Here is a 25,120-nt window from a genome sequence, read left to right on the forward strand (position 1 = left end):
GACCCAGCAGCAGCTTGACACCTGCTCTGGGACCCTTCCTTTGGGCTTCACAAGAAGCCAACCAGTGACCTGGCCAAGCCCACCAGTGGGTAAGGACCAGGACACAGCCTAAACTACCATGGGGAAATAACCAGTTCCAGGACTCCCTGGGCCCCACAGCCAACTGCAGTGGAATGCAGACCAGCCCACCAGCAGGTGGTAGCTTCAGCAGTAGGCAGGGCCTGGCAACCAACCACGGGGGGTTACCCACCAGTTTGCCCATAATAGTAGGCCCCACCAAAAGAGGGGCCTCTTTTTATATATAAGACATTCTATTCAAAAGCTAGCTGCAGAATATACATTCTTTTCAAGTGCACATAACACTCTCCAGGATAGATCACAAGCTAGGATGCAAAACAAGTGTCAGTAAATTTAAGGAGATAGAAATCATATCAAGTATCTTTTCTAACCACAACACTATGACTAGAAATCAACTACAAGAAAAAAACTGCAAAAAATCCTATAAACATGTAGAGGATAAACACTGTGTTACCAAACAACCAAAGGATCACTGAAGAAATCAAAGAGGAAATCAAAAATACTTGGAGACAAATGAAAATGAAAACAAAACAATCCAAAATTTGTGGAATGCAACAAAAGCAATTCTAAAAGTGAATGTTACACCAATACAAGCCTATCTCGGGAAACAAGAAAAATCTCAAATAACGTAACCTTACACATAAAGTAACTAGAAAAACAAACAAAAGCCAGTGTCACTACAAGAAAAGAAATCATAAGATCAGAGCAGAAATAAATGAAATAGAGACTAAAAAACAAAAAATAGAAAAGATAGATTAAATTAAGAGATGGTTGAAAACATAAACAAAATTGATAAATCTTTACCCAGAGTCATCGAGAAAAAAGAGAGAGGGCCCAAATCAATAAAATCAGAAATAAAAAAGAAGTTACAACCAACAACACAGAAATACCAAGGATCATAAGTGATTACTATGATCAATCAAACACCAATAAAATGGACAACCTAAGAGAAATTCCTAGAGATAAATGTACAACCTTCCAAAACTGAATCAAGAAGAAATAGAAAATACAAACAGACCAATTACCAGTAATGAAACTGAATGAGTAATTAAAAGAAATACTCCCAACACACAAAAGTACAGAACCAGATGGCTTCACAGGTGAATTCTACCAAACATTTAAAGAAGACTAACACCTATTCCTCTCAAACTATTTCAAAAAATTATAGTGGCAATACACTTCTGAATTCATTCTGTGAGGCCTGCATCACCTTGATATCAAAATCAGACAAAGACACCACAAAAACAGAAAATTACAGGCCAATATCACTGATGAACATACATGAAAAAAATCCTCAACAAAACTTTAGGAAAGCCAATTCAACAGTACATTAAAAGGATCATACACCATAATCAACTGGGATTTATCCCAGGGATGCAAGGATGGTTCAATATCCACAAATCAATGTGATACACCACTTAATAAACTGAAGACTAAAATATCATATGATCATCTCAAGAGATGCAGAAAGAGCTTTTGACAAAATGCAACATCCATTATGATAAAAAAATTCTTAACAAAATTGATATACAGGGAACATGCCTCAACGTAATAAAGGTCAAATATGATGAGCCCACAGCTAACATCATAGTCAATGGTGCAAAGCTGAAAGCATTTCCTCTATGACCAGAAACAAAACAAGGATACCCACTCTTACCAGTTTTAATGAACATAGTATTGGCATTGCAGGCCACAGCAATCAGACAAGGAAAAAAAAAATCCTAATTGGAAAGGAAGAAGTAAAAGTGTCAATGTTTGCAGATGACATGATACCACATATACAAAATCCTAAAGATGCTACCAAAAAAACTATTAGAACTCATTGAAGAATTCAGTAAAGTTGCAGGATACAAAATTAATATACAGAAATCTGTGGCATTTGTACACACTGACAACAAACTATCAGAAAGAGAAATTAATAAAATAATCCCATTTATAATCTCATAAAAAAATAAAATACCTAGGAATAATCTAAGGAGGTAAAATGCCTGTACTCAGAAAACTATAAGATGCTAATGAAAGAAACTGAAGATGATACAAACAAATGTAAAGATACTCCATGCTTGTGGATTAGAAGAATTAATATTGTTAAAATGACCGTACTACCCAAGGTAATCTACAGATTCTATGTAATCACTATAAAATCAGCAATGGCATTTTTCACAGAACTAGAACACATAATTCTAATATCTGTATGTAAATGCATAAACCCTGAGTAGCCAAAACAATCTTGAGAAGGATGAACAAAGCTGAAGTTAACATGCTCCCTGATTTCAAACTATACTACAAAGATACAGTAATCAAAACATTATTGTTCTGGCACAAAAACAGACACATAACTCAATGCAACAGAACAGAGAGACCAATAATGAACCCACACTTATGGAGTCCATTAATCTATGACAAAGGATGCAAGACTATACAATGGGGAAAAGACAGTCTCTTCAATAAATGATGTTGGGAAACTAGACAGCTACATGCAAAAGAATCAAACTGGACTACTTTCTCACATCATATACAAAAATAAACTCAAAATGAATTAAAGACTTAAGTGTAGGATTTGAAAGCATAAAACTCCTAGAAGAAAACATAGGCAGTTCTCTCTGTGACATCAGGCTTAGCAATATTTTATTGGATCTGTCTTCTCAGGCAAGGGCAACAACAGCAAAAATAAACAAATGGGATTTCTTCAACCTAAAAAGCTTTTGCACAGCGAAGGAAACTATAAACAAAATGAAAAGGCCACCTACTGAATGGGAGACAATATTTGTAAATGATATATCTGATACAGGGTTAATATCCAAAATATACAGAGAACTCATAAAACTCAAAATTAAAAAAAACAATTTAAAGAATAGACAGAGGGCCTAAATTTTTTGAAAGAAGACAAACGAATGGCCAACAGGAACATTAAAAGATGCTTAGCATCGCTGATCATTGGGGAAATGCAAATGAAAACCACAATGAGATGTCACCTCACATCTGACTGAATGGCTATCATCAAAAAGACCACAAATAACAAATATTGGTGAGGATGTAGAGGAAAGGAAACCCTAGTACACTCTTGGTGGGAATTTAAATTGGTGCAGCGACTGTGGGAAACAGTATGGAGATTCCTCAAAAATTTAAACATAGAGCTTCCATATGATCCAGCAATTCCACTCCTGGGTATTTGTCGGAAGAAAACAAACACACTAATTAGAAAAGATATATGCACCCCTATGTTGAGCATTACTTACAATAGCCAAGATATGGAAGCAATCTAAGTGCACACGAGTAGATAAATGGATTAAAAAACATGTGGTATATAAAAACCATGGAATATTACTCAGCCATACAAGGGAATGAAATCTTGCCATTTGCGTCAACATGGATGGACCTCGAGAGTATTATGATAAGTGAAACAAGTCAGACAGAGAAAGACAAATACCATATGATTTCACTTATATGTTAAATCCAAAAAATGAAACAAATGAACCAACATAATGAAACAGAAATAGAATCATAGGTACAGAGAACAAACAGGTAGTTGCCAGAGGGAAAGGGGGGGCAGGATGTGAAAAATAGGTGAGAAAGGTTAAGAGGTATAAATTTCCAGTTACAAAATAAATGAATCACAGGTATGAAACGTACAGTGTGGAGAATATAATCAATAATTATGTACTATCTTTATATGGTGACAGATCATAACTAGACTTATCATAGTGATCCTTTTATAATACATAGAAATCCCGAATCACTATGTTGTTCATCAGGAACTAACATTGTGTTACAGGTCAATTATACTTGATAAACAAACAAATAAACAAAGTAACTCATAGAAAACAGAGATCGGATTTGTGCTTACCAGAGGTGGAAGCTGGGAGAATAGGGAATTGGACGAAGGCATCTAAAGGTACTAATTTCCCATCGTAAGATAAGTAAATACTAGGGATGTTATGTATAACATGATTAATATAATTAACACTTCAGTATGTTATATATGAATATTGTAAAGAGAGTAAATCCTAAGAGTACTCATCACAAGAAAAAAATTTTTTCTTTAATTTTGTACCTGTATAAGACAATGGGTGTTCACTAAACTTATTGTGATAATACTTTCATATTGTATGTAAGTCAGATCATTATGCTGTACACCTTAAACTTATACAGTGCTGTATGTCAGTTATATCTCAGTATAACTGGAAGGGAAAAATATTTGATATGAAGAATGAATGAATGAATAAGTAAATGAATAAATAGGTAAAACTAGTTATTGTGATTCAAAATGTAGCTCTCTTGCCTCTTACAACTACCTGAAAGGGAAGGGATGAGAATCTTATAAAATAGTATTTGGGATTGTGCTCTGTAAAGTAAGCAGTACAACCCAAATGGAAGTTGATAGGCTGAACTACTAGAGTACACTTGTAAGTACCACAGTCAGAAAGAGAGCTAATTCTTCCAACTTCAAATTGGGCTAATGATACTTCACAGTGCTGCTGAGAAAGTAAATGGCCCATGGCAGCAAATGTCTAGCTCAGAGCCTGGTGAACAGCAAACATTGAATAAATAGTGGTTTTATGGTGTTATCATTATTATAGTCTCACTTATTTGTATTATTTACCTTTCTAAAACACAAACTAGTAAAAGGAACTGAGAGAAATGATAAGAAGAAACCATTTCCAATTCAGTTTATGGAAATTAAAGTAACTACTTCTACCCCCTCTTTGCTGTAAATGGTCAAGCAAGTTCCTCTTTCCATTCCATAAAGAGTCCCATATTTAAATTGCTTAGGCTGACACTTACTGCAGTTTTGCAAGTAGCCACTCAATTAAAAGGGCAGGGGGAAAGAATAACTAAAAGAAGGGCTTGCTCTCATCTGCTAAGAACCTATGAAAGTGGTATCTGCTGCCTCTGGCCTCAGCTTTGCAGTAGGACCTGCCTAAGAAAGGAACTTTGAAGTCCAAAGTTTGGAAAGTAATGTGTGTAGAAAAAGAAAAGAAAGAGACTACAGGACAGTGTTACTTAAAAGCACTTGCCAGTCAGATACATAAGCTAAGTTCTGACAGAAATGGGACAAATTCTGTGCTACAGCACAATTTATTGGAACCACGTTGAAAGGTTCTTTGGCAATTGGCAGACTGGAAACTAAGGAGAGTTTTGGATTCATGGATGAATAACTGGCCCGCATAGAAACATGGATGAGGGTTGTGGAGACCGACCCAATATGGTATGCTCTGTTAGAGGTGCATCCCATGTCTAATCCACATTCAAAGCAGAGCGGCAAAACTTGTGGTTAATGACAAAAAAGAAAAGCAGTTTTTCAACAGTCTGCCACCAAATCTCAATCATCACTAATTTCCTATGAATAAGCCACATAAGAGAGATCTTCCATGGAAAGCACCAGCAACGGAGAAAAAGTCTCCAAATTTCTGCCTATCGAAATTGGGTCTTCATGCACCACAACTTTCAATGCTAACAAGTAAACCTTTTTTTCACTTTATAAACAATTTGTAAATAAGGGAAATCCTTAAAAATATGCCCTAAGCCCCTGTCTGAGAAACAGTTAAAGGGACACACTGAACTACTTTTAGAATATGAAGAGTCAGTCTATCAGCTTTTATCTTAAGAAACCTTCAGGTGTGTGTACGTGTGTGCGTGTGTGTGTATGTGTGTGTGTGTGTGTGTGTGTGCATGTGTTCCCAAAGCCCCTACCAAGATAGGCAAAAGTGAGATAACAGAATAATTTTTTTAGCTGGGTGGTCATACATAAAAAATAATATATAATGTATAACATAATATAACATATATATATATAAGATGAGGTTCCTCCAGGTTAGTGAACTATCTTCTCAGTGTGTTAAACTCATCTTGCCATTTTGGGGAGTAGGGGAAAGTTTGGAGGGCAGAAGAAGATGCATTAACTGTTTAAAGATATTTGAGCATTACATACAATGTGGGGTATAGATTATTCCAACCTTAGGCAACAGAATACTCCTTGAAAAAAGGAATTTTGGAAAATGTTTTGTATTTTAAAGTCTTAACTATTTAAAGGAATCCTATAGTAGAGCCTTCTTAAAAGCAAGTAATACTCTCCTCCAATTTAACCATATTTTTTTGCAAATTTTCTTTGTACAATGTGATAGACTCTTGTAATAATGATCTAAAAGAGTACAGGCACTTTCAGAAGGCCTAGAATCATTAACACAGATTTTTCACTCAACTGAGTAGTATCTGGCCCAATGCAAACTTAGGCCACAGAGAACATATGAAGTCATGGCTTCACACGACAGTGGTGGACTTGATTCTTTGACACGAAGTCAACATATACTCTTTTCTGAGATGCAGTCAAAGATGTATTTCAAAATAATGTGGCCCATAAAGGAACTGACCTGCTGCTTAGCACCTGGCTTCTGCTCCATAGGTGTCATGGTGAGCGTTTTGGTCTCTTTCTCATATTGGCAGTAGTATTTCACCCAGGATATTCCCAAAGCCCCTACAAAGATAGGCAACAGTGAGCTGATAGAATAAGTATTTTGGCTTCATGGTCAGTCCACCCCTAAGACAGAAGCTGTGTACAGATTATTCTTCATGGTCATGATCCAGATCTAGTGCTACTTTTCCCCTGAGCTCCAGCCGTGCAGTACCACCTGCCCACTACACAGATGGATAACCTAATCATCATCAACTGCTTTCCACATCTGCTCTGGCTTGCTCCAAACCACTCTCCTTGCCATGTTCCCTGTGAATGCTCCCATTATATATCCTATTGTATGATCTGGAAACATCTGTAATCTTCTGCTCCTCCTTCCCTGTAACCTGCCCTTCAATCCCCTACATGTCTCTTCTTTCACCCCTTTCAGAACTGAATTCATTCAGGACCCTATTTCTGACTTTTTAAAAATATGTTTTATGAGCTATTTCAAACAAAACAAAAATTCACTATTTCTCCAATTAATTCTTTCAGTGGCCTTCTCTTTGGTTTCCCCTATCTGTGATCACTCCTTTCTAGCCCATTCTCTACTCTTTTGTTAGAGAAATATTTTTTTAATTATAGGTTTATTTATATCATTCTTTTTATTATAAACCACCCATGGCTTTCCCACTCTCTCCAAACTCCTTAGGTTGGCTCACAAAGCCTTTTATAATGTGATCGTATTTACCTTTCCAACTTTGTCTTTTGCCACCCTCACCTCTATGCTCTTGTCTCATGGAATTATATTCAGTTACCAAAAAAAAATAGGTGGCAATATAATATATAGACCAAGTTCAAGACATATTTAAGAGTGAATAAGGCACTATCACTAATTATATCAGGACAACAAGTATAAACCAGGACTGTCCTTGTAAAACCAAGACCCTACAAACAAACTATAACCTCACACACCTCTGTGCCTTTATTCATGCAGTGGTATACACCTGGAATTTTCTTTGCCATTTTCTTTACCTGTCAAACTCCCAGTCATAATTCAAGTTTCAGTTCATATATCACTTCCTCAGTGAAGCCCTTAGATATATGCTCCAAATGCAGTGCTCAACACATTTCATTATAGTTCTTGATATACTTGTGTCTTAGTCAGACTGAACTTCTTGAGGGCAAAAACCAAGCTTGATCCATTTTTTGTACCCCCAATGCATTGCATATTGTCTGGCAAAAAGGATTCTTAGTAAGCGTACATTCAACTGAGTAGGAATGTCATATCCATTTAACAAATTAGAAAACTGGGGCATAGAAGGATCACATAGTTAGTTGATATTAGAGCCAAGATTACATACTCATTACTCTGTGCCTCTCTTATAATATAACAGTGGTTCTCAAGTAGGGGCAATTTTGCCTCCCAGGGGACATTTGGCAATGTCTAGAGACATTTTTGGTTATCACACCTGGGAAGTGCTATTAGAATAAAGTGGGGAGAGGCTATAGATGCTTCTAAACACCTTATAATGCATAGGATAACTGCTCGAAACAAAGAATTAGCCAGCCTGAAATGTCAATACCACTGAGACTGAGAGATCCTGCAATGGAGAGTTGAAGAGATGAACCTGACAAATAGAAGAACACATCTTTGAAAACCATCAAAGTGAGTTGCTCTAAGGGATGAATAGCATGATAATATCACTGCTGAAATACCATGTTTTGTGGATTTCAGTGGGTTTTGCCACTGGTAACCTCTGGGTAGTCTCATTTGCCTACTCACCAGGTAGAATAATTCTGGTCAGGGAATGAAATCACAGGCTTTGGGGACATTGGGTCATAGTTCAAAAGGAAAATCAAATAGCACATACAGGTTTACATAATGTTATTTAGGAGGTAGAAAAGCTTGAACCCTCTGCAATATTCAGTGACCAGATAAGTTAACCCATTTTCCTTGGTTAGCAATGAACAACTGTGTTGCTCACTGAAATCGCAATGGTTGTGTAGTGCTTTAAGGGCAAGTTTATGATCCTAAGGCAGTGGAAGGTACAGGGTATAGCTGTAGGAGCATAGGTTTTGGCATTTCCCAAACCTGAATTTACACTTAGCCCTGATACATGATAGTTGGGTGACTTTCAACTAGTGATCTCTCTAAGCCTCAGTGGCTTCATGTGTAAAATGGGTATGATAAGGTGGTTTCAAAGATTACATGAGGTAGTATATTTAAAGTACTTAACACCATGCCTGGAACATAGTAGGTATAATAAGTATTATTTTATGTCTCCTTTCTCCTACCTCCCTTTTAGCCCCAAAGAGTCATTGAAAGGATTAAGCAATTAACAATCCCCATTTTGAATCTCAGAGAAAACCTTAGGTCTTATCATCCCACAGCCTTTGTAAGACAAATCCTTAACCTCCTCCTCTAATTTCTCCCTCCTTTTTGTTTTCTCTGTTCCCACACTACTCTCCAAATAGGTATAGCTGGCAGGGGTCTATGAACTATATGGGTGCCTGGAGTTTGGAGAAGCCAAGTGGCAGCTGGTGTCAGCCTACTGAAACCCAGTAGCTATCCCTGTATTCCCACACACATTTCTCTTGTGTATAGAGATAGCCTTCGATGGTTGGCTGTCCTGGAAGTTTGCATGTCTGTGGAGCTTCTTTCATCCTTTTCTTAAGTTCTTCCATCTCTTCTCGGGTACTGGAGAAATGATTTCTTGTCTGTAAGACATTATCATTATAATCATTATCATCATCACCATCATCATGAATAAGCATTCACTGGTCAGAGACCCAGTGCAGAGTTTTCTTGGCTTTCACCATGTGCTACAACATAGCAAAAAAACAAATGTTGAATGGCATAGTAATTAGAAAACAGTTTAGTGGAGTTTAACAGTACTAAAGTCTAAACAGGAGAGGGAAACATAAATACCAATGTACCCATAAAACCACATCTGGGAGACATTTTCTAATGGAAATGACAAAAGTCTCCAATAAATAAAGGCTCTAAGAATTCTGAGCATCAGACTGACCCCTGCCTTACAAAAAGGGAGGCTATAAAGAAGGTTCCCAAAGATAATATTATCACGGCAACTTCTACATTCTGCCTCAAGTAAAGCTACTGCCTACTTGACTCTGAATCAAATCCAGGCCATTAGAAATGACAGGGTGCTCTCTTTGAACATAGGTTAATGGAAAACCTATGTTTTCATGCCCATGAATAGCAAAAGCTAATGTTAAGAAGTAATATATTTAAAAGTACACAACTAAATATTCCTGGTTATAGGAATATTTTGTAAATCAGCAGAAGAGAGGGGCGCTCACATTCTGGTGAAAGACAGTACCCAGAAAGAAAAACAACAATTAAAAACAATACCTGTAAATCAGCATTCTCCTAAACAACCAAGTAAAGTTTATTTCCACTGCAACTTACCGTTTCCATCTAAAAATACAACTATAAATTTTATGCAATGTTAACAAGTCCAAAGTCACTACCTCAGTGATGCCTTCTTTTACTGTACCAGATAGTCAATTATTCCACTCTCTATGCTTTAACTTTTTTGGTCTTAACTGTATTTTAGCACTTTTCATAAGTAATCATGATATATCTCTGTTTATATCTCTCGGCTCCAAGAGACTATATATTCCTTGAAGGCAAAAACTAACATGCCTCATTATGGTATGTCCAGTGCATTTTACAATGTCTGGCACAGAGTATATGTTCATTATATACCTAAGTATTTGTTAAATGTGGGTTAAATAAGTAAATGAGAAAAATAACATATGTGACAAGGAAGGGAAGGGTGTGCCTATGCCCATCTATAAGAAACAGCATGGGATGGGCTTCCCTGGTGGTGCAGTGGTTGAGAGTCTGCCTGCTGATGCAGGGGACACGGGTTCATGCCCCGGTCTGGGAAGATCCCACGTGCCACGGAGCAGCTAGGCTCGTGAGCCATGGCCGCTGAGCCTGTACGTCCGGAGCCTGTGCTCCACAATGGGAGAGGCCACAACAGTGAGAGGCCCGCATACCGCAAAAAAAAAAAAAGAAACAGCATGGGAAAGAAGGTGGAGACAACCTTTAAAAATAATTTATTCAACTCTAGTAATGTAATGAGAAAAGTAGTGAGAAAAGGAAAAGAGGGGGAAATGGGCATTTGTGGTAATAAAACCTACAAAGAGAGTGTCCTGACTAACTAGCAGGGAAGGAGCATAAGACCTGTGCTTTAAAAAGCGCATAGGTGGGTTCTGATCTGGGAGAGATATAACAAACTAGCAACATTTAATAAATATTGGATAGATAGACACGTCAGTGGGTAGAAGGGTGGGTTTGAACAACGGTCAGCCTCAAACACAGGGAAGAGCTGAAACTGGAAGAGTAAGAACAATCTAGTACACTAAAACATTTGTGATCCATACCAGTCTGTCCTGACAAATTATCTGGGATGTAAAAATCTAGAACTCCAAGGTCAAGATATTAGAGCTGAAATCCAGTTGGAATGCAGAGACAGGTGAAGAAACCCACATGTAAACTCACATTCTGTAAACTGAGCTGGAGTTGCTGCTTATATGGGAGGAAATCCTGTGTGAGCTCCACGGTCAAGCTGTTGGAAATGAAGAGGCTATGAAGAAAGGCCAAGACCTAGGGAAAAATGTATAAAAATAACTTTATCACCAGCACCTTCTCATTAATCAAATAAAGGAAATAGATGCACAAAAAGAAACTCCACACAGTGGAGTATAGTGTTAAAAGCAGTAACACAAACACAAACAGGTCTACACATAGCTATTCTTTTATTAGGTTAAACATTAACACTGGACTCAGATCTACAAAGGAACTATTACCAAATTTATTCATCAATACCCTTTTCAGATAGCATATAAAACCATTCATAATGTGGACAGTATGGACATAATGTGGGAATAGACTGTGTCTTTATATCCTCAGGAATGGCACAGAATAGGTACTCAATAAATTAAAATGGCTAAATGGCATAATGAAGACTGTCATGCTAAAAGATCCAAGGATATATATTTTTTTTGAAAACCAATTTTCAAGTTAGAAATGTTTCAGGGAGGGGTTGGGACATTGCAGAAGAAGACGTAGAAATGATCAATAAAATATATTTTTATTGTTTAAAATGTTCAACCCCAATAAAAATCAAATATACACAAATAAAAACAAAAGAAAATATAATTTTCATCTATCAAATACAAACATTTTAAAAGCAATGCTCAATGCCGGCAATAGTAGAGTGTAATAGGAAGTAGTAAAAACTGCTCTGTTCTTTTTAGAAAGTAAACAGGTGAGTACATATAAATATGCACACACATATATACATACAAACACATAAATATGTGTGTATATATGTACATAAACACAAACTATATATATGTACATAAATATATAAAAACTATGTACACATTTATGTACTATACACGTATGTATATACACATATATAGTTATATATATGTACACATATATATAAATGCATATGCGTGTGTGTACCACACACACAGTTATATAGACATTCTTCCTGTTTCTCTCCAAGGTTTCCCATCTCAGGAAATGACACCACCACCCACTCAGTCAATCAAGCCAAAAGTAAAGAATTCTGATTTCTTTCACTCACATCTCAATCTAATCAATCAGTAATTCCTGTCAGTTTTGCTTCTAAAATATATCTCTAATCCAATCATTCTTTTCTGTTTCTACTACCACCATCTGAACCCAAAGCAACATTTTTGCTTGCCTAGACCACTGCAGGAGCCTCCTAACTGGTTTCCTCAATCCCACTGTTGCCCACTTCCAAGTCCTTCTCCACACAACAAAATCAGTATGTCATATCCTATTTAATACCCGTCAGTGATTTTTCTACTATACTTAGACTAAAACCTAACCCCTTCACCATGCTTACAGATCCTATGCCTTCCTGTCAGATATTGTTTCCTGCCACTCTCACCAGTATCTAAAGGCACTAATCTTTTCATTCCTTGAGCACATCATTCTTTTCTAACTTACGGACTTTGCACATGTGTTTTTCTGTGCCTGGAATGTTCTTTCCCCATTATTCACATTGCCTCATCTTCTCTTTCTTTAGATCTCATCTTAAATGACACTTTCAGAGGTGCCCCTTGACCACTTGATCTAAAGTAGCTGTCTGTTCTTGTTCTTTGTTTTAGTCCTTATCACAACTTATAGTTATTTTATTTATGTGTATCCTTCTTTCCCTTCTGTCTACCCCATGAAAGTACAGTCTTCATAAAGACAGAAACTGAGTCTGTCTTTTTCACTATAGGATACCCAGTGTTTAGCACTGTGCCTGGCACATAACAGAAGCTCAATAAATGCTTATTGGATAAATTAATAAATATTTGTTTGCACATATACGTATGCAGATATATACAACTGTGAGCACAGATACACATGTACACAGATATATACATATTCATGTGTAACATGTGTAAACACACATGCACATGTGTACACACCTCTACAAGTACACATGCACAATAGATAGAGAAAGGAATATAACAGATACACAGGGAATTTAGGAGGAAAAATGCCACAATATTAACAGTGATCATCTCTGTATGGGAGATTTGTTGTATTTGTTTTGTTCTACATATAAGTTTTTATAGCTTTTCTGCAATTGTTTTTTACATTGTTTTCTACATTATTTTATAATAAAAAAGAAAGTTGTTAAAATTCAACATAGTTGTCAAACCACAGCCTGTCATCTTTTATAATAAATTAAGGCTATTTAATTAGAAAAAATTTCAAAAGATGGAAGTAAAAATAGTAGAATGGGAAGTCACTGAATGCAAGGAACATGAGTTCCTAGAACAGTGTCTGGGATATGATGAGTACATTCAGAAACCTTATGAAAGTACGAGAGGAAGGAAGGGAGGAGAACAAGGTAAAATGAAAGGTGATGGAGAAATCAAGAAAGGGAAGGAAGGAGAGGAGGAAAAGAAAGATAAAGAAAAAATCATAGCTATATAGAGAAATGGGGGAGGAAGGAGTGTGGGGGAGGGAAAGGAAGAGTGAGAGAGAGAATATTAGTGAGAGAGCAAGAATAACATAAGCCAGTGTGTCTACTTCTGTGACATTCATTACTAAGCACTGACTATCCTTCATATTCTTGGAGACTCCAATTTTATAATCAAAGTTCTCTACATTTACCTGAGATTTGGTAAATATTTTTAGACCATTCATCAACAGATAGAACTTACTGGCTCCACAATATTGAACTTCTTAGACTCCTGAACTTCCTGGATTTGATAAACATAATCAAGGGACGACTCAAAGAAATTGTGCCTCTCCTTGTCCACCTGGAGGTCTGCCTGTAGAAGAAGGGTAACAAATGTCACATAACAGCATAGTCATTCATGCAAGCCAGTGCTTACGGATTCAACAGAATGTTAGGGCTGGAGGAGAATTATGCCACCAAGCAGTGATCTTATCCCTTTATTTTACAGATAGGGAACATAAAGCCAAGATAGAAAAAGTGACTGATGCAAGATTTCCAGTTTCTGGCCTAACAAGTAAGAAGCTTGGAAGTTATTGTGACATCCTCATACAAGGAAAAGCTAAGCTGAGAATCAACAACTCTTCTTAGAACCAACAGAGCATTGAAGTCAGAGGAAAAACCACTGCCTCAAAAATTGGATAGACAGTTGAATATGGAGAATCCAAGCTTGCCAGAGCAGAAGCCCAGAAGCAGAAGCCTGTTGCTGTAACCAGTATCAAACCTTATTTAAGAATATCTCTCTAAAGAAATCCAAAGACAATAGGGAAGACAAAAAACAAAGGTACCAGAGGAAATTTTGGCCTCTGACAAGAACAGCTATAGCAAACTAAGCACAGCCTAAATCCTAGTCAGATAAGCATAAAACCTCATAATGACGGCCTTTTTACCTCAGTTCCTTTTACCCAGGGCATCATGTTCAGCTTTCAACAAAATATTACAAGGTATGCAAAAAGGAAAAACAAACCAACACAGTCTGAAGAATCAGCATCAGAATCAGACTCAAAGAAGGCAGAGATGGTGGATGGCGAAATCATAGAACCAGGGATTACAGCTAAAGGCTGTTATGGAAAAGAGGACAATACACAAGAACAGATGGATAATATAAGCAGACATGAAAATTTGAAGAAATAATCAAAGGGAAATGATAGCAAGCAAAAACACTAGCAAAAATAAAGAATGCCTTTAATGGGCTCACCAACAGACTGGGCAAGGCTAAGGAAAGAATCAGTGAACTGAATATATGCCAATAGAAATTTCAAAAACTGAAATGCAGACAAAATGGAATAAAGAAGATAGAGTAGATTATTCAAGAAATGTTGGACAATTATAAAAGGTGTAAGATATGCATACTAAGGAATGCCAGAAGGAAATGAAGGAGAGAAACAGAAGAAATATTTAAAGTAATGATGACTGAAAACCTTCTAAAGTTAAACACAGTTACAAACAACAGATTGAGGAAGCTCAGAGAATAATAGCAGGATAAATACCAAAAAATCTACATGCCGGCATGTCATATTGAAAGTATAGAAAGTAAAAGGCACAGAGTAAATCTTGAAAAGAAGCAAGAGAAAAAAACACCTTACTCAAAGAGGAGTAAGGATAAGACTTCTCTTTTTTTAAAAAAATGCAAAAAGAGGAGAGTAGAGTAAAATGTTTAAGGCATTGAAATTTTTAAAAATCACAAACTTAGAATTCTGTATCCAGTGACATTATCTTCCAAAAGTGAAGGAAAATTAAACAATTTCAAAAAAACACAAAAACTGAAGGATTTAGTTGCCAGTAGACTCTGAGTCCAAGAAGTGTTACAGTTCTTAAGAAAGAAAATGATATAGGTCAGAAATGTGTACCAACATAAAGAAGAGCACTAGAGAAGCAATGAATGAAGGTAAAATAAAATCTTATATTTTTCTTATTCTTAACTGGTCTTACAAATAAGAGTTTGTCCAAAATAATAATTGCAACGATGTATTTGGTGATTAGAGATTATGAAAAAGTGAAATGAATGACAGCAATATTATCAGGGACTCAAGGGAGAAATTGGAAATACTCTGTTATAAAGTTCCTGTACTACCAATGAAGTAGAATAATGTTATTTGAAAGTAGACATGGCTTAACTGTAAATGCATATTGAAAACACTAGGATAACCTCGAACAGAGTTTTTTTTTAAAAAAGTATAATTGATATGCTAAGAAAGGACAAAAAATGGAATCATATTACAATTTCCAATTGAAGAAAAGAGAATGCAGAACAAGAATGGAAGACAAAAAAAAAGGAACAAAGAACAGAGGCAATGGATAGAAAACAGTAACAAACATGGCAGATATCTATCCAACTATATCAATAATCACTTTAAATACACCAATTAAAAAGCTGAGACTGTGAGGACACATAAAAAATAAGAGTTGGGCTTCCCTGGTGGCGCAGTGGTTGAGAGTCTGCCTGCCAATGCAGGGGACACGGGTTCGAGCCCTGGTCTGGGAGGATCCCACATGCCGCGGAGCAACTAAGCCCCGTGAGCCATAATTACTGAGCTTGCGCGTCTGGAGCCTGTGCTCTGCAACAAGAGAGCCCACGATAGTAAGAGGCCCACGCACCGCGATGAAGAGTGGCCCCCACTTGCCACAACTAGAGAAAGCCCTCGCACAGAAATGAAGACCCAACACAGCCATAAATAAATAAATAAATAAATAAAATTAAAAAAAAAAAAAATAAGAGTTAATTATATGTTATGTATAAGACATCACTTTAAATATAAAAGACAAAGATAGATTAAAAGTAAAGTTATGAAGAGACTTGAATCAAGATGGCACAGTAGGAGTATGTTCATCCCACCATAAACACATCAAAAATATATCTATAATTCTCACTGAAAACTAACTGGAGACTAGCATAAAAACTCCTGTACAACTAAGGCTATAAGAAAGACACACACAGAACTTGGTAGATAGGGAAAAGAAGCAATCAGGTCAGGACTCATGCCCCTGGGAGGGGACTCAGAGGAAAAGGGAGATTACACTGGTGGGGATTCTCTTTGGGGGGTGAGTGGTTCAAGCCACATATTGGGCCCCACAGCCCTGGGGCTCAACAAAGGGAAGACGAGCCCCCTTAGCTGGTCAGAGGACCAGTGGGACTATCAGAAAGGCTGCAGAAAGCCTGGATTCTGCTCCTGAGGAGCACATGAATGCTTGCTTGCTCCTAAAGCAAGGCAGAAAGGGCCGGCTGAAACTGTGTGTCTCACTGACTAGTTTCCTGTGACTACCTAGGTGCACACACCAGCCTGAACCAAGAGAAGACTCCAGCATCATTTGCCTGAAGTCACAGCTCCACACTGGACCGAAGGCTGCCACTACCATATGATCCAGCAATTCTATTGCAGGGTATACACCTAACGAAAACAAAAACACTAATTCAAAAAGATACATCTACCACAACGTTGATAACAACATTATTTACAACTATCAAGATATGGAAGCAAACTGAGTGTCCATCAACAGAAGAAGAAAGAATAAAGAAGATGTGACACACACACACACACACACACACACACACACACACACACAAAATGGAATATTACTCAGCCATAAAAAAAGAATGAAATTCTGCCATTTGCAACAACATGGATGGACCTAGACAGTTTTATGCTTAGTGAAATAAGTCAGAGAAAGACAAATACTCTATGTTATCACTTATATGTGGAATCTAAAAAATAAAATAAACAGATGTATATAACAATACAGAAACAAACTCACTAATATAGAGAACAAACTAGTGGTTACCAGTGGGGAGCAGGAAAGGGGGAGGGGCAATATAGGGGTATGGAATTAAGAGACACAAACTGCTATGTATAAAATAAATAAGCAACAAGGATATACTGTACATCACAGGGAAATATAGCCATTATTTTGTAATGACTTTAAATGGAGTAGAACTTTAAAAATTCTGAATCATTATGTTGTACACCAGAAACTAATATAATATTGTAAATCAACCATACTTCAATTAAAAAATAATTTTAAAAATTTAAACATTTTTCAGAGTAAAGGTACGAAGAAATATTCCATGCCAACAAAAATCAAAAGAAAGCTGGAGTAGCTATATTAATTTCCAAAAAAGGAGACTTCAGAGAATTGAAAGCTATCAGGCAAAAAAAAGGGGCATAACATAATAATAAATAGGTCAATTCTGAAAGAATATATATCAACCCTTATTATGTATAACAGAACATCAAAACACATGAGGCAAGATCTGATAGAATTGCAAGGAGAAATATATGAGTCTACTATTAAGAGTTGAAGACTTCACCATTCCTTTACCAATAGTTGACAGATCCAAGAAGCAGAAAATCAGTACAGGTATACCTCATTTTATTGTGCTTCATTTTACTGTGCTTTGCAAATATTGTGTTTTTTACAAATTGAAGGTTTATGGCAACACTGCATTGACTGATGATAGTTAGCAATTTTTAGCAATAAAATATTTTTAAATTAAGGTATGTACATTTTAAAAAATATAATGCTATTGCTCACTCAACAGTCTACAGGATAATGTAAAGATAACTTTTACATGCATTGGGAAACAAAAAAATCATGTGACTCACTATATTGCAATATTCACTTTATTGCAGTGGTCTGTAGCCAAACCCACAATATTTCTGAGGTATGCTTGTGAAGACATAATTGAACTGAACACCCCATTAGCAAGTAGATGTAATCAACATCTATAGAACACTTCATCCAACAACAGCTTATTTTCAAGCTAACACAAAAGAATCACCAAGATCAATCACATTCTGGGACATACATCTGAACAAATTTAAAAGAACAGGAATCATACAAAGTATGCTCTCAGATCACAGTTAAATTACACAGAAATCAAAAACCAGAAATAGCTGGAACGCACCAAAATACTTGGAGATTAATCAGCACATTTCTAAATGACACATGGGTCAAGGAGGAGTCCTTAAGAAAAATTGAAAAGTATTTTCAAATGAAAATGAAAATACAATTTAATATTTGTGGGATTCAGTGAAAGCAGCACATAGGAACTGAATCAATAATTAATAGACTTCCAAAAAACAAAGCACTAGGCCCAGCTGGGTTCACTGGTGAATTCTACCTGACATTTTAAGGAAGAAATGATACTAAATTCTACACTCTCTTCCAGAAAATAGAAGCAGAGGGAATATTTCCTAACTCATTCTCTAAGGCCAACATGACCCTGTTATCAAAACCAGACAGAGATATTACAATACAGAAGAAGTACAGCCAATCTCTCTCATGAACATCGAGGCAAATATTCTCAACAAAATATTAGCAAATCAAATGCAACAAGGTGTAAAATAATTATAGACCAGGACCACGTGGGATTTATTCCAGGAATGCAAGTCTGGTTCAACATTCAAAAATCAGTTGATGTAATTAATCACATCAAGAGGTTAAAGAAGAAAAATAATATGATCGAAGAGATGTAGAAAAAACATCTGACAAAATCCAACACACATTCATTCATGATAAAAACTCTCAGCAAACTAGGAATATATGGGAATTTCCTCAACTTGATAAAGAACATCTGCAATAATCCTGCAGCTAACATCATACCTAATGGTGAGACACTAGATGCTTTGCCTCTAAGATTAGGAATAACTATTAAAATCATATTGGAATTCCAAGCTATTGCAATAAGACAAGAAAATGAAATAAAAGGTATATACATTGGGAAGGAAGAAATAACACTGTCCTTTTTTGCACATGACACAATTATGTATGTAGACAACCCTAAAGAATATACAAAAATCTCTTGGAACTATTAATGAACTATAGCACAATTTCAGCATACAAGGTTAATATACAAAAGTCAATTGTTTTCTTATATGCTAACAGTGAACATTCAGAATTTGAAATTTAAAACACAGTATCATTTACATTAGAAGAAAAAAATGAAGTATTTAGGTATAAATCAAAAAATATGTATAAGATATATTGATGAATACTACAAAACTCTAATGAAATAAGTCAAAGATCTAAATAAATGGAGAGATATTCCACGTATACATATAGGAAGACAATATTATCAACATGTCTGTTCTTCATAACTTGATCTATAGATTCAATGTAGTCCAATTCAAAATCCCTGCAGGCTATTTTCTAGATATCAACAAAGTGATTCTAAAATTTATATGGAGAGGCAAAAATATCTGGAATAGCCAACACAATACTGAGGGAGAAAAACAAATCAAAATATTGACACTATCTGACTTCAAATTACTGGTAAGTTATAGTAATCAGAACAGTATGGTATTGGTGAAACAAAAAAACAAATAGATCAATGGAATGGAATTGAGAGCCTAAAATAAATCCACATAAACATATTTCAAAAAATGGTGCTGGAACAACTGTATATCCCCATGCCAAAAAAAAAAAAAAAAAAAAAAGAATCTAGAGACAGACCTTACACCTTTCATAATAATTAACTCAAAATGGATTATAGAAGTAAATGTAAAACACAAAACTATAAAACTCCTATAAAATAACATAAGAGATATTTTAGGTGACCTTGGATTTGGTGATGACGATTTAGATATAACACCAAAAGCATAATCCATGAAAGAGAATATTGATAAGTTTAATTTCATTAAAATTACAAACTCCTGCTCTGTGAAAAATTCTGTTGAGTGAAAACACAAGCCACAGACTGGAAAAAAAATCTTTGTAAAACATATCTGATAAAGGACAGGTATCTAAAATATACAAATAGCTTTTAAGATACAATAATATGAAAACAAACAACCCAATTGAAAACGGGCAAAAGATTTGAACAGACACCTCACCAAAGAAGATCTACAGATGGCATATAAAAAGATATTCTGCAACACATGGCATTAAGAAAATGCAAATTATAAAAGTAATGAGGTATCACTACACACCTACTAGAATGGCTAAAATCCAAAACATAGACAACATCAAATGCTGGCTATGGTGTGGAGCGAGAAGAACTCTCATTCACTGACGGCAGAAATAAAAAAATAGTACAGCCACCTTGGAAGGTAATTTGGCAGTTTCTTAAAAAGCAAAATATACTTTTACCATGCAGTTCAGTAATTGTGGTCTTTGATATTTAACTAAATTATTTGAAAAGTTATATACACAAAACCTGCACACAAATGTTTATAGCGGCTTTAATAGTAGTTGACAAAATTTGGAGGATTCCAAGATGTCCTTTGATAGGTGAATAGGTAAACAAATTGTAATACATCCACACAATGAAATATTATTCAGTGCTAAAAAGAAATGAGCTATCAAGCTGTGAAAAGACACAGAAGAACCTTAAATGCACATTTCTAAGTGAAAGGAGCCAACCTGAAAAGGCTACATGCTATATAATTCCAACTATATGACATTCTGGAATAAGCAATAATATGGAAACCATAAAGAGATCACTGGCTGCCAGTGGTCAGCCGGGATATGGAACGAGGAAGTGATGAACAAGTGGTGCCTAGGGATCTTTAGGGCAATGAAACTATGTTGTATGATAGTGTAATGATGGATTCATGTCATTATACATTTATCAAAATCTATAGAATGTGCAATGCATTGGCTCATCAACTGTATCAAATGTATCTCATAAATGCAAATGTTAATAGGGGTAACTGTATGCAGGGGATTAAGAATATATGAGAACTCTCTGTACTTATCATTCAGTTTTTCTTTAAATCTAAAACTGCTCTAAAAATAGTCTCAATATTAAAAAAGAAGTGAGTGATCCAAGGTCCCCCAGCTTTGTTTTGATTAGACAAACACAAAGGCTGCATTCTTGCTCATTAGGAAAGCCACCAGGGACATCTAGATACAGCACCAAACTGCTAGGACATGCTAGAAGCTTTCATTGCAAAAGGTTCTAAAAGAATAAAGTTTGGACTGTGTCTGGGCTTCTAAAACCCACAGGTTCAATAATTCTCTAGGAGGACTCAAAGGACTCCATATATAGTCATACACATGGTTAAGATTTATTTCTGTGAAAGGATACAAAGCAAAATCAGCAAAGAGAAAAGATGCATGGGATGAAGTCCAGCGAAAGCTAGGTTCAAGCTTCCAAGAGTTCTCTCTTAGTGCAGTCACACAGGAAATACTTAATTCCTCCAGCAACAAGTTATGACAACACATATAAAATGCTGTGTACCAGAGAAGCTCATTAGATACTAAGTGCCCTAAGTATTAAGTTGGTTGCTGTACACAGGCTCCCTCTGCTGAGCATGTACCAAACTTCTCGACTCCCAGAAGAAAATAAGGTGTTTAGTATAAACCACATTGTTTGTACAGGCAGTCTAGGCACAATGAGTCACTCTTACCACTTAGGGAAACTTTTATATCAGTGTAGGGTACTGTTTACCAGCCAAGTTCCCAGAGACCAGCCAAGATGGGAACATATGTATATGTATAGCTGATTCACTTTGTTATAAAGCAGAAACTAACACACCATTGTAAAGCAATTATACTCCAATAAAGATGCTTAAAAAAAGGAGCTAATCTTGTAAGCAGACTTTTCTAAGCATAGAAGTCTTGGGCCAGTTATGTTAACTCTTTTCTGCATAGGAACCCTGGCACAGAATAGAAGGAAAAGGAAGAAAGCAAAATTGTGCAAGAGGAAAATGGCAGATGACCCCAGACTAGTACTTCATTCCAGTTTATGGAAGAGAAGCAGTCCTTCAACCTTTCAACACTAACTCCATCTACCACTGAGTCTCTTGACTCATCACCTTCAAGTACCTCACATTCTGTGATGGATACTCACTAAATCAGGTGTCAGGAGATGAGTTTCAGCTTTGCCATAGTCTGTGTGACCATGGACAAGATGATTTCTAAGCTCGTGTCTATGACTTCATTCAGTTGGGTATCTCTTTTTATACTTGAACCTTCAATATCTCTACCTCTTACTGGATCTTTTATCCAAAACATAGATCCATTCTACCAGTAAATAAGTCTTAATCAGTTAATTCCTGTTTTTCCCTTCCCCTGTGCCACTTTTTCTGACTCAGAACTTCTCCCCTAGATCATTGCAATAGTTTCCTAAACTGGTTTTCTTGCTTCCCGTCTCTCCCGGATTTAATTCATCCTACAACTTCAACCAGTTTAAGATTCCTAAAATAGAATTGTACTCATATTGCTTGCACAACCAAAGGCCTTCAATAATTCTTCCAGGGTCAACAGAATTAAAGCAAACTCCTGAGCCTACTACACCACAGTATCTCTACAACTTTCCTGATCCTTTCCTGTCTTTCACTATCCTCCAATAGTAATGCAAATTCTGGTCAAACCTTTAGCCAAACATTGTTTTCCATCCTTGGGTCCACTGCCCTCCACTTGAAAGGTCCATTTCTATATTTCTATCTGTCAAACACTTTACATATAATCATATTACCACCTCAAATTTAGAAGGGCAACATTCTTCCACAAAGGCAATTCTCCATGTCCAAATGTAAGTTTTTTATTCTCCAAATACTTTCATATCCCTACAAGGACACCACATACACATTACATCATGTAAAAAAAATGCTACTTGTATAAGACTCATGTGTGTTCTCATTTTAGCATCCCAACTGTAAGCTACAGAAGAGCAAGAAGTACGTCTTACTGTCTTTGTAGTCCTGTTGCAACCAGCATAGTGCCTGGCATGTGGTAGGCACTCACTGAGTAGTGGCTTCTTTGAACTGAAGTCAGTGGAAGTGCCATATAAGCTGTAGTCCCAGTGTAGGACCAAAAAGAAAAAAAAAAAAAAACCCTACCGTTGGAACACCTCATGGGAAAAAAGTAGATCTACTCCTGATCTATCAAATACAGCGCTAGCTTAACTCTATCCTAATATGTAATCTAGAATCAGAAACTTAGAACTGAAAACGACTCTAGAGATCTTTGAGTACCACTCTTCCTTTGATAGATAGAGAAACTGAGGACAAAAAAGAAATATCCAAACTGTGAGTTTGTGGAGAAGGTGGCTTGAGAACTCAGGGCTCCTGAGTCATTGTCCATGGTTTTATCTGCAAGCACAACTATTATACATGGTTCTCTGCTGAGGCAGGGTATGAGGAAAGCCTTGCAATAGGAAGCTGCCATGTATCAAGGCACAGCTGGCAATAGAAGGCAGGGCAGGCTGTTTGACCATACCTCTTGTAACTGAGATTCTTTCTTTTTGGAAGACAAATGTAAGTGCCGATCCAGCAAGGAATAAAACCTCTCTCCATCCTTTTCAAATTTCTTTTTCCGCTCCTAGAGGTGGGAGAGAAGGCAAAGATTAACATGTCTACAATTTTAGTTCAGTCTGCTCAGAAATGAGAATGCATAACACAGTGTCAGGTTTCATGTGGTCAATCTCTCTAGTTCCCAGTAAGGAAAAAAAAAAGGCAAGAGAGAATTAATTTCTGCATTGATCTCAGTAATTTTGGCTTCCTCAAACATAACCTTGAAAATTTCCAACTACACAAAGGGTAGTTCCTATTGGTATAGCTAAAGGCTCTGGGAGCTGCTGCTCAGAGAATGGCACTTAAAATGCACCTGTGTGCAGGTTACCTTCTCTTCTCAATATTTTTCACATGCATTAACTACATTAATTTTTTAAAGGACAAAGAAGGAACACAATAGTGAACAGTGAATATACCTTTTAAATGTTAATCTACAATGCATTTAGACAGCCAAATACTAAGTAAAATATCTACAAGGCAATTGGAACCTAAGACTGCCTCTGTGAATGATGAGTTCTTTGATATTGTTCAAGCATTTGAGTATTGCATATTAAAAGATGATGTCAAAGATGAGGAAAAAATCCCAGAAGGTTTAACTGAAAATAAAGAGTTGAAAAGCCTTATGAAGGATGGAGTACTCAGTCGTCACTCTCTTCAAGTATGAAATTTAATTAAGCTCTTTGCCTCTCAGCACAATAAGAAATCACACAGTCTCCAAAGGAGCACTAAGAATACTAGTTTGTCACAGATTAGGGATGACATTCGGCAATCCTCTCAGCACCACGTTGAGAAATTCACGTAAAAGGCTCGTGTTGTCACACAGGAAATCTAAACTCACTGAGTCCCTACAGTGTGCCAGGTATTCGAAGAAGCAGCACGGGGAACACATAGACAGAAAGAAAAAAATACCTCACCCATGGTTTATTTCTACAGGCAATCTGCTGCTGGGCAAGAAGCCAGCACAGAACTGAGGGACCTCTGATCTGTAAGGAATGTGCTTTTCACCAGAGGGAAAAAAGTAAAAGAGGAAGCTAACATTAACTGAGGCATACATCAGGCCAGGCAGGACGTTACGTACTTACTATTTTTTTTAAATTTTTGAATCTCATATATTTAATTTTTCTACAGCAGGTTCTTATTAGTTATCCATTTTATACATATTACTGTATATATGTCAATCCCAATTTCCCAATTCACCACACCAACACCCTCCCGTCACTTTCCCCCCTTGGTGTCCATAAGTTTGTTCTCTACATCTGTGCCTCTATTTCTGCCCCCTGCAAACCGGTTCATCTGTACAATTTTTCTAGGTTCCACAAATATGGGTTAATACAAGATATTTGTTTTTCTCTCTCTGACTTACTTAACACTGTATGACAGTCTCTAGA

At 36.4% G+C, this 25,120-nt stretch overlaps 1 protein-coding gene across 1 annotated transcript in view; it reads right to left on the minus strand.

The window, feature by feature from the left end:
* The window catches only part of OPHN1 (oligophrenin 1), a 606,563-nt gene that overhangs the window by 248,576 nt on the left and 332,867 nt on the right, over positions 1–25,120 (minus strand). Inside the window, exons 5-9 of the mRNA XM_065900746.1 lie at positions 23,659–23,760; positions 13,703–13,813; positions 11,004–11,108; positions 9,061–9,190; positions 6,450–6,553 (exon numbers count right to left, since the gene is read on the minus strand). Of these exons, the coding sequence (XP_065756818.1) occupies positions 6,450–6,553; positions 9,061–9,190; positions 11,004–11,108; positions 13,703–13,813; positions 23,659–23,760 (552 nt within the window). The remainder of the gene's footprint in view (positions 1–6,449; positions 6,554–9,060; positions 9,191–11,003; positions 11,109–13,702; positions 13,814–23,658; positions 23,761–25,120) is intronic.

Source organism: Phocoena phocoena, chromosome X (assembly GCF_963924675.1).
Source record: "Phocoena phocoena chromosome X, mPhoPho1.1, whole genome shotgun sequence".
NCBI classification, from domain to species: domain Eukaryota; kingdom Metazoa; phylum Chordata; class Mammalia; order Artiodactyla; family Phocoenidae; genus Phocoena; species Phocoena phocoena.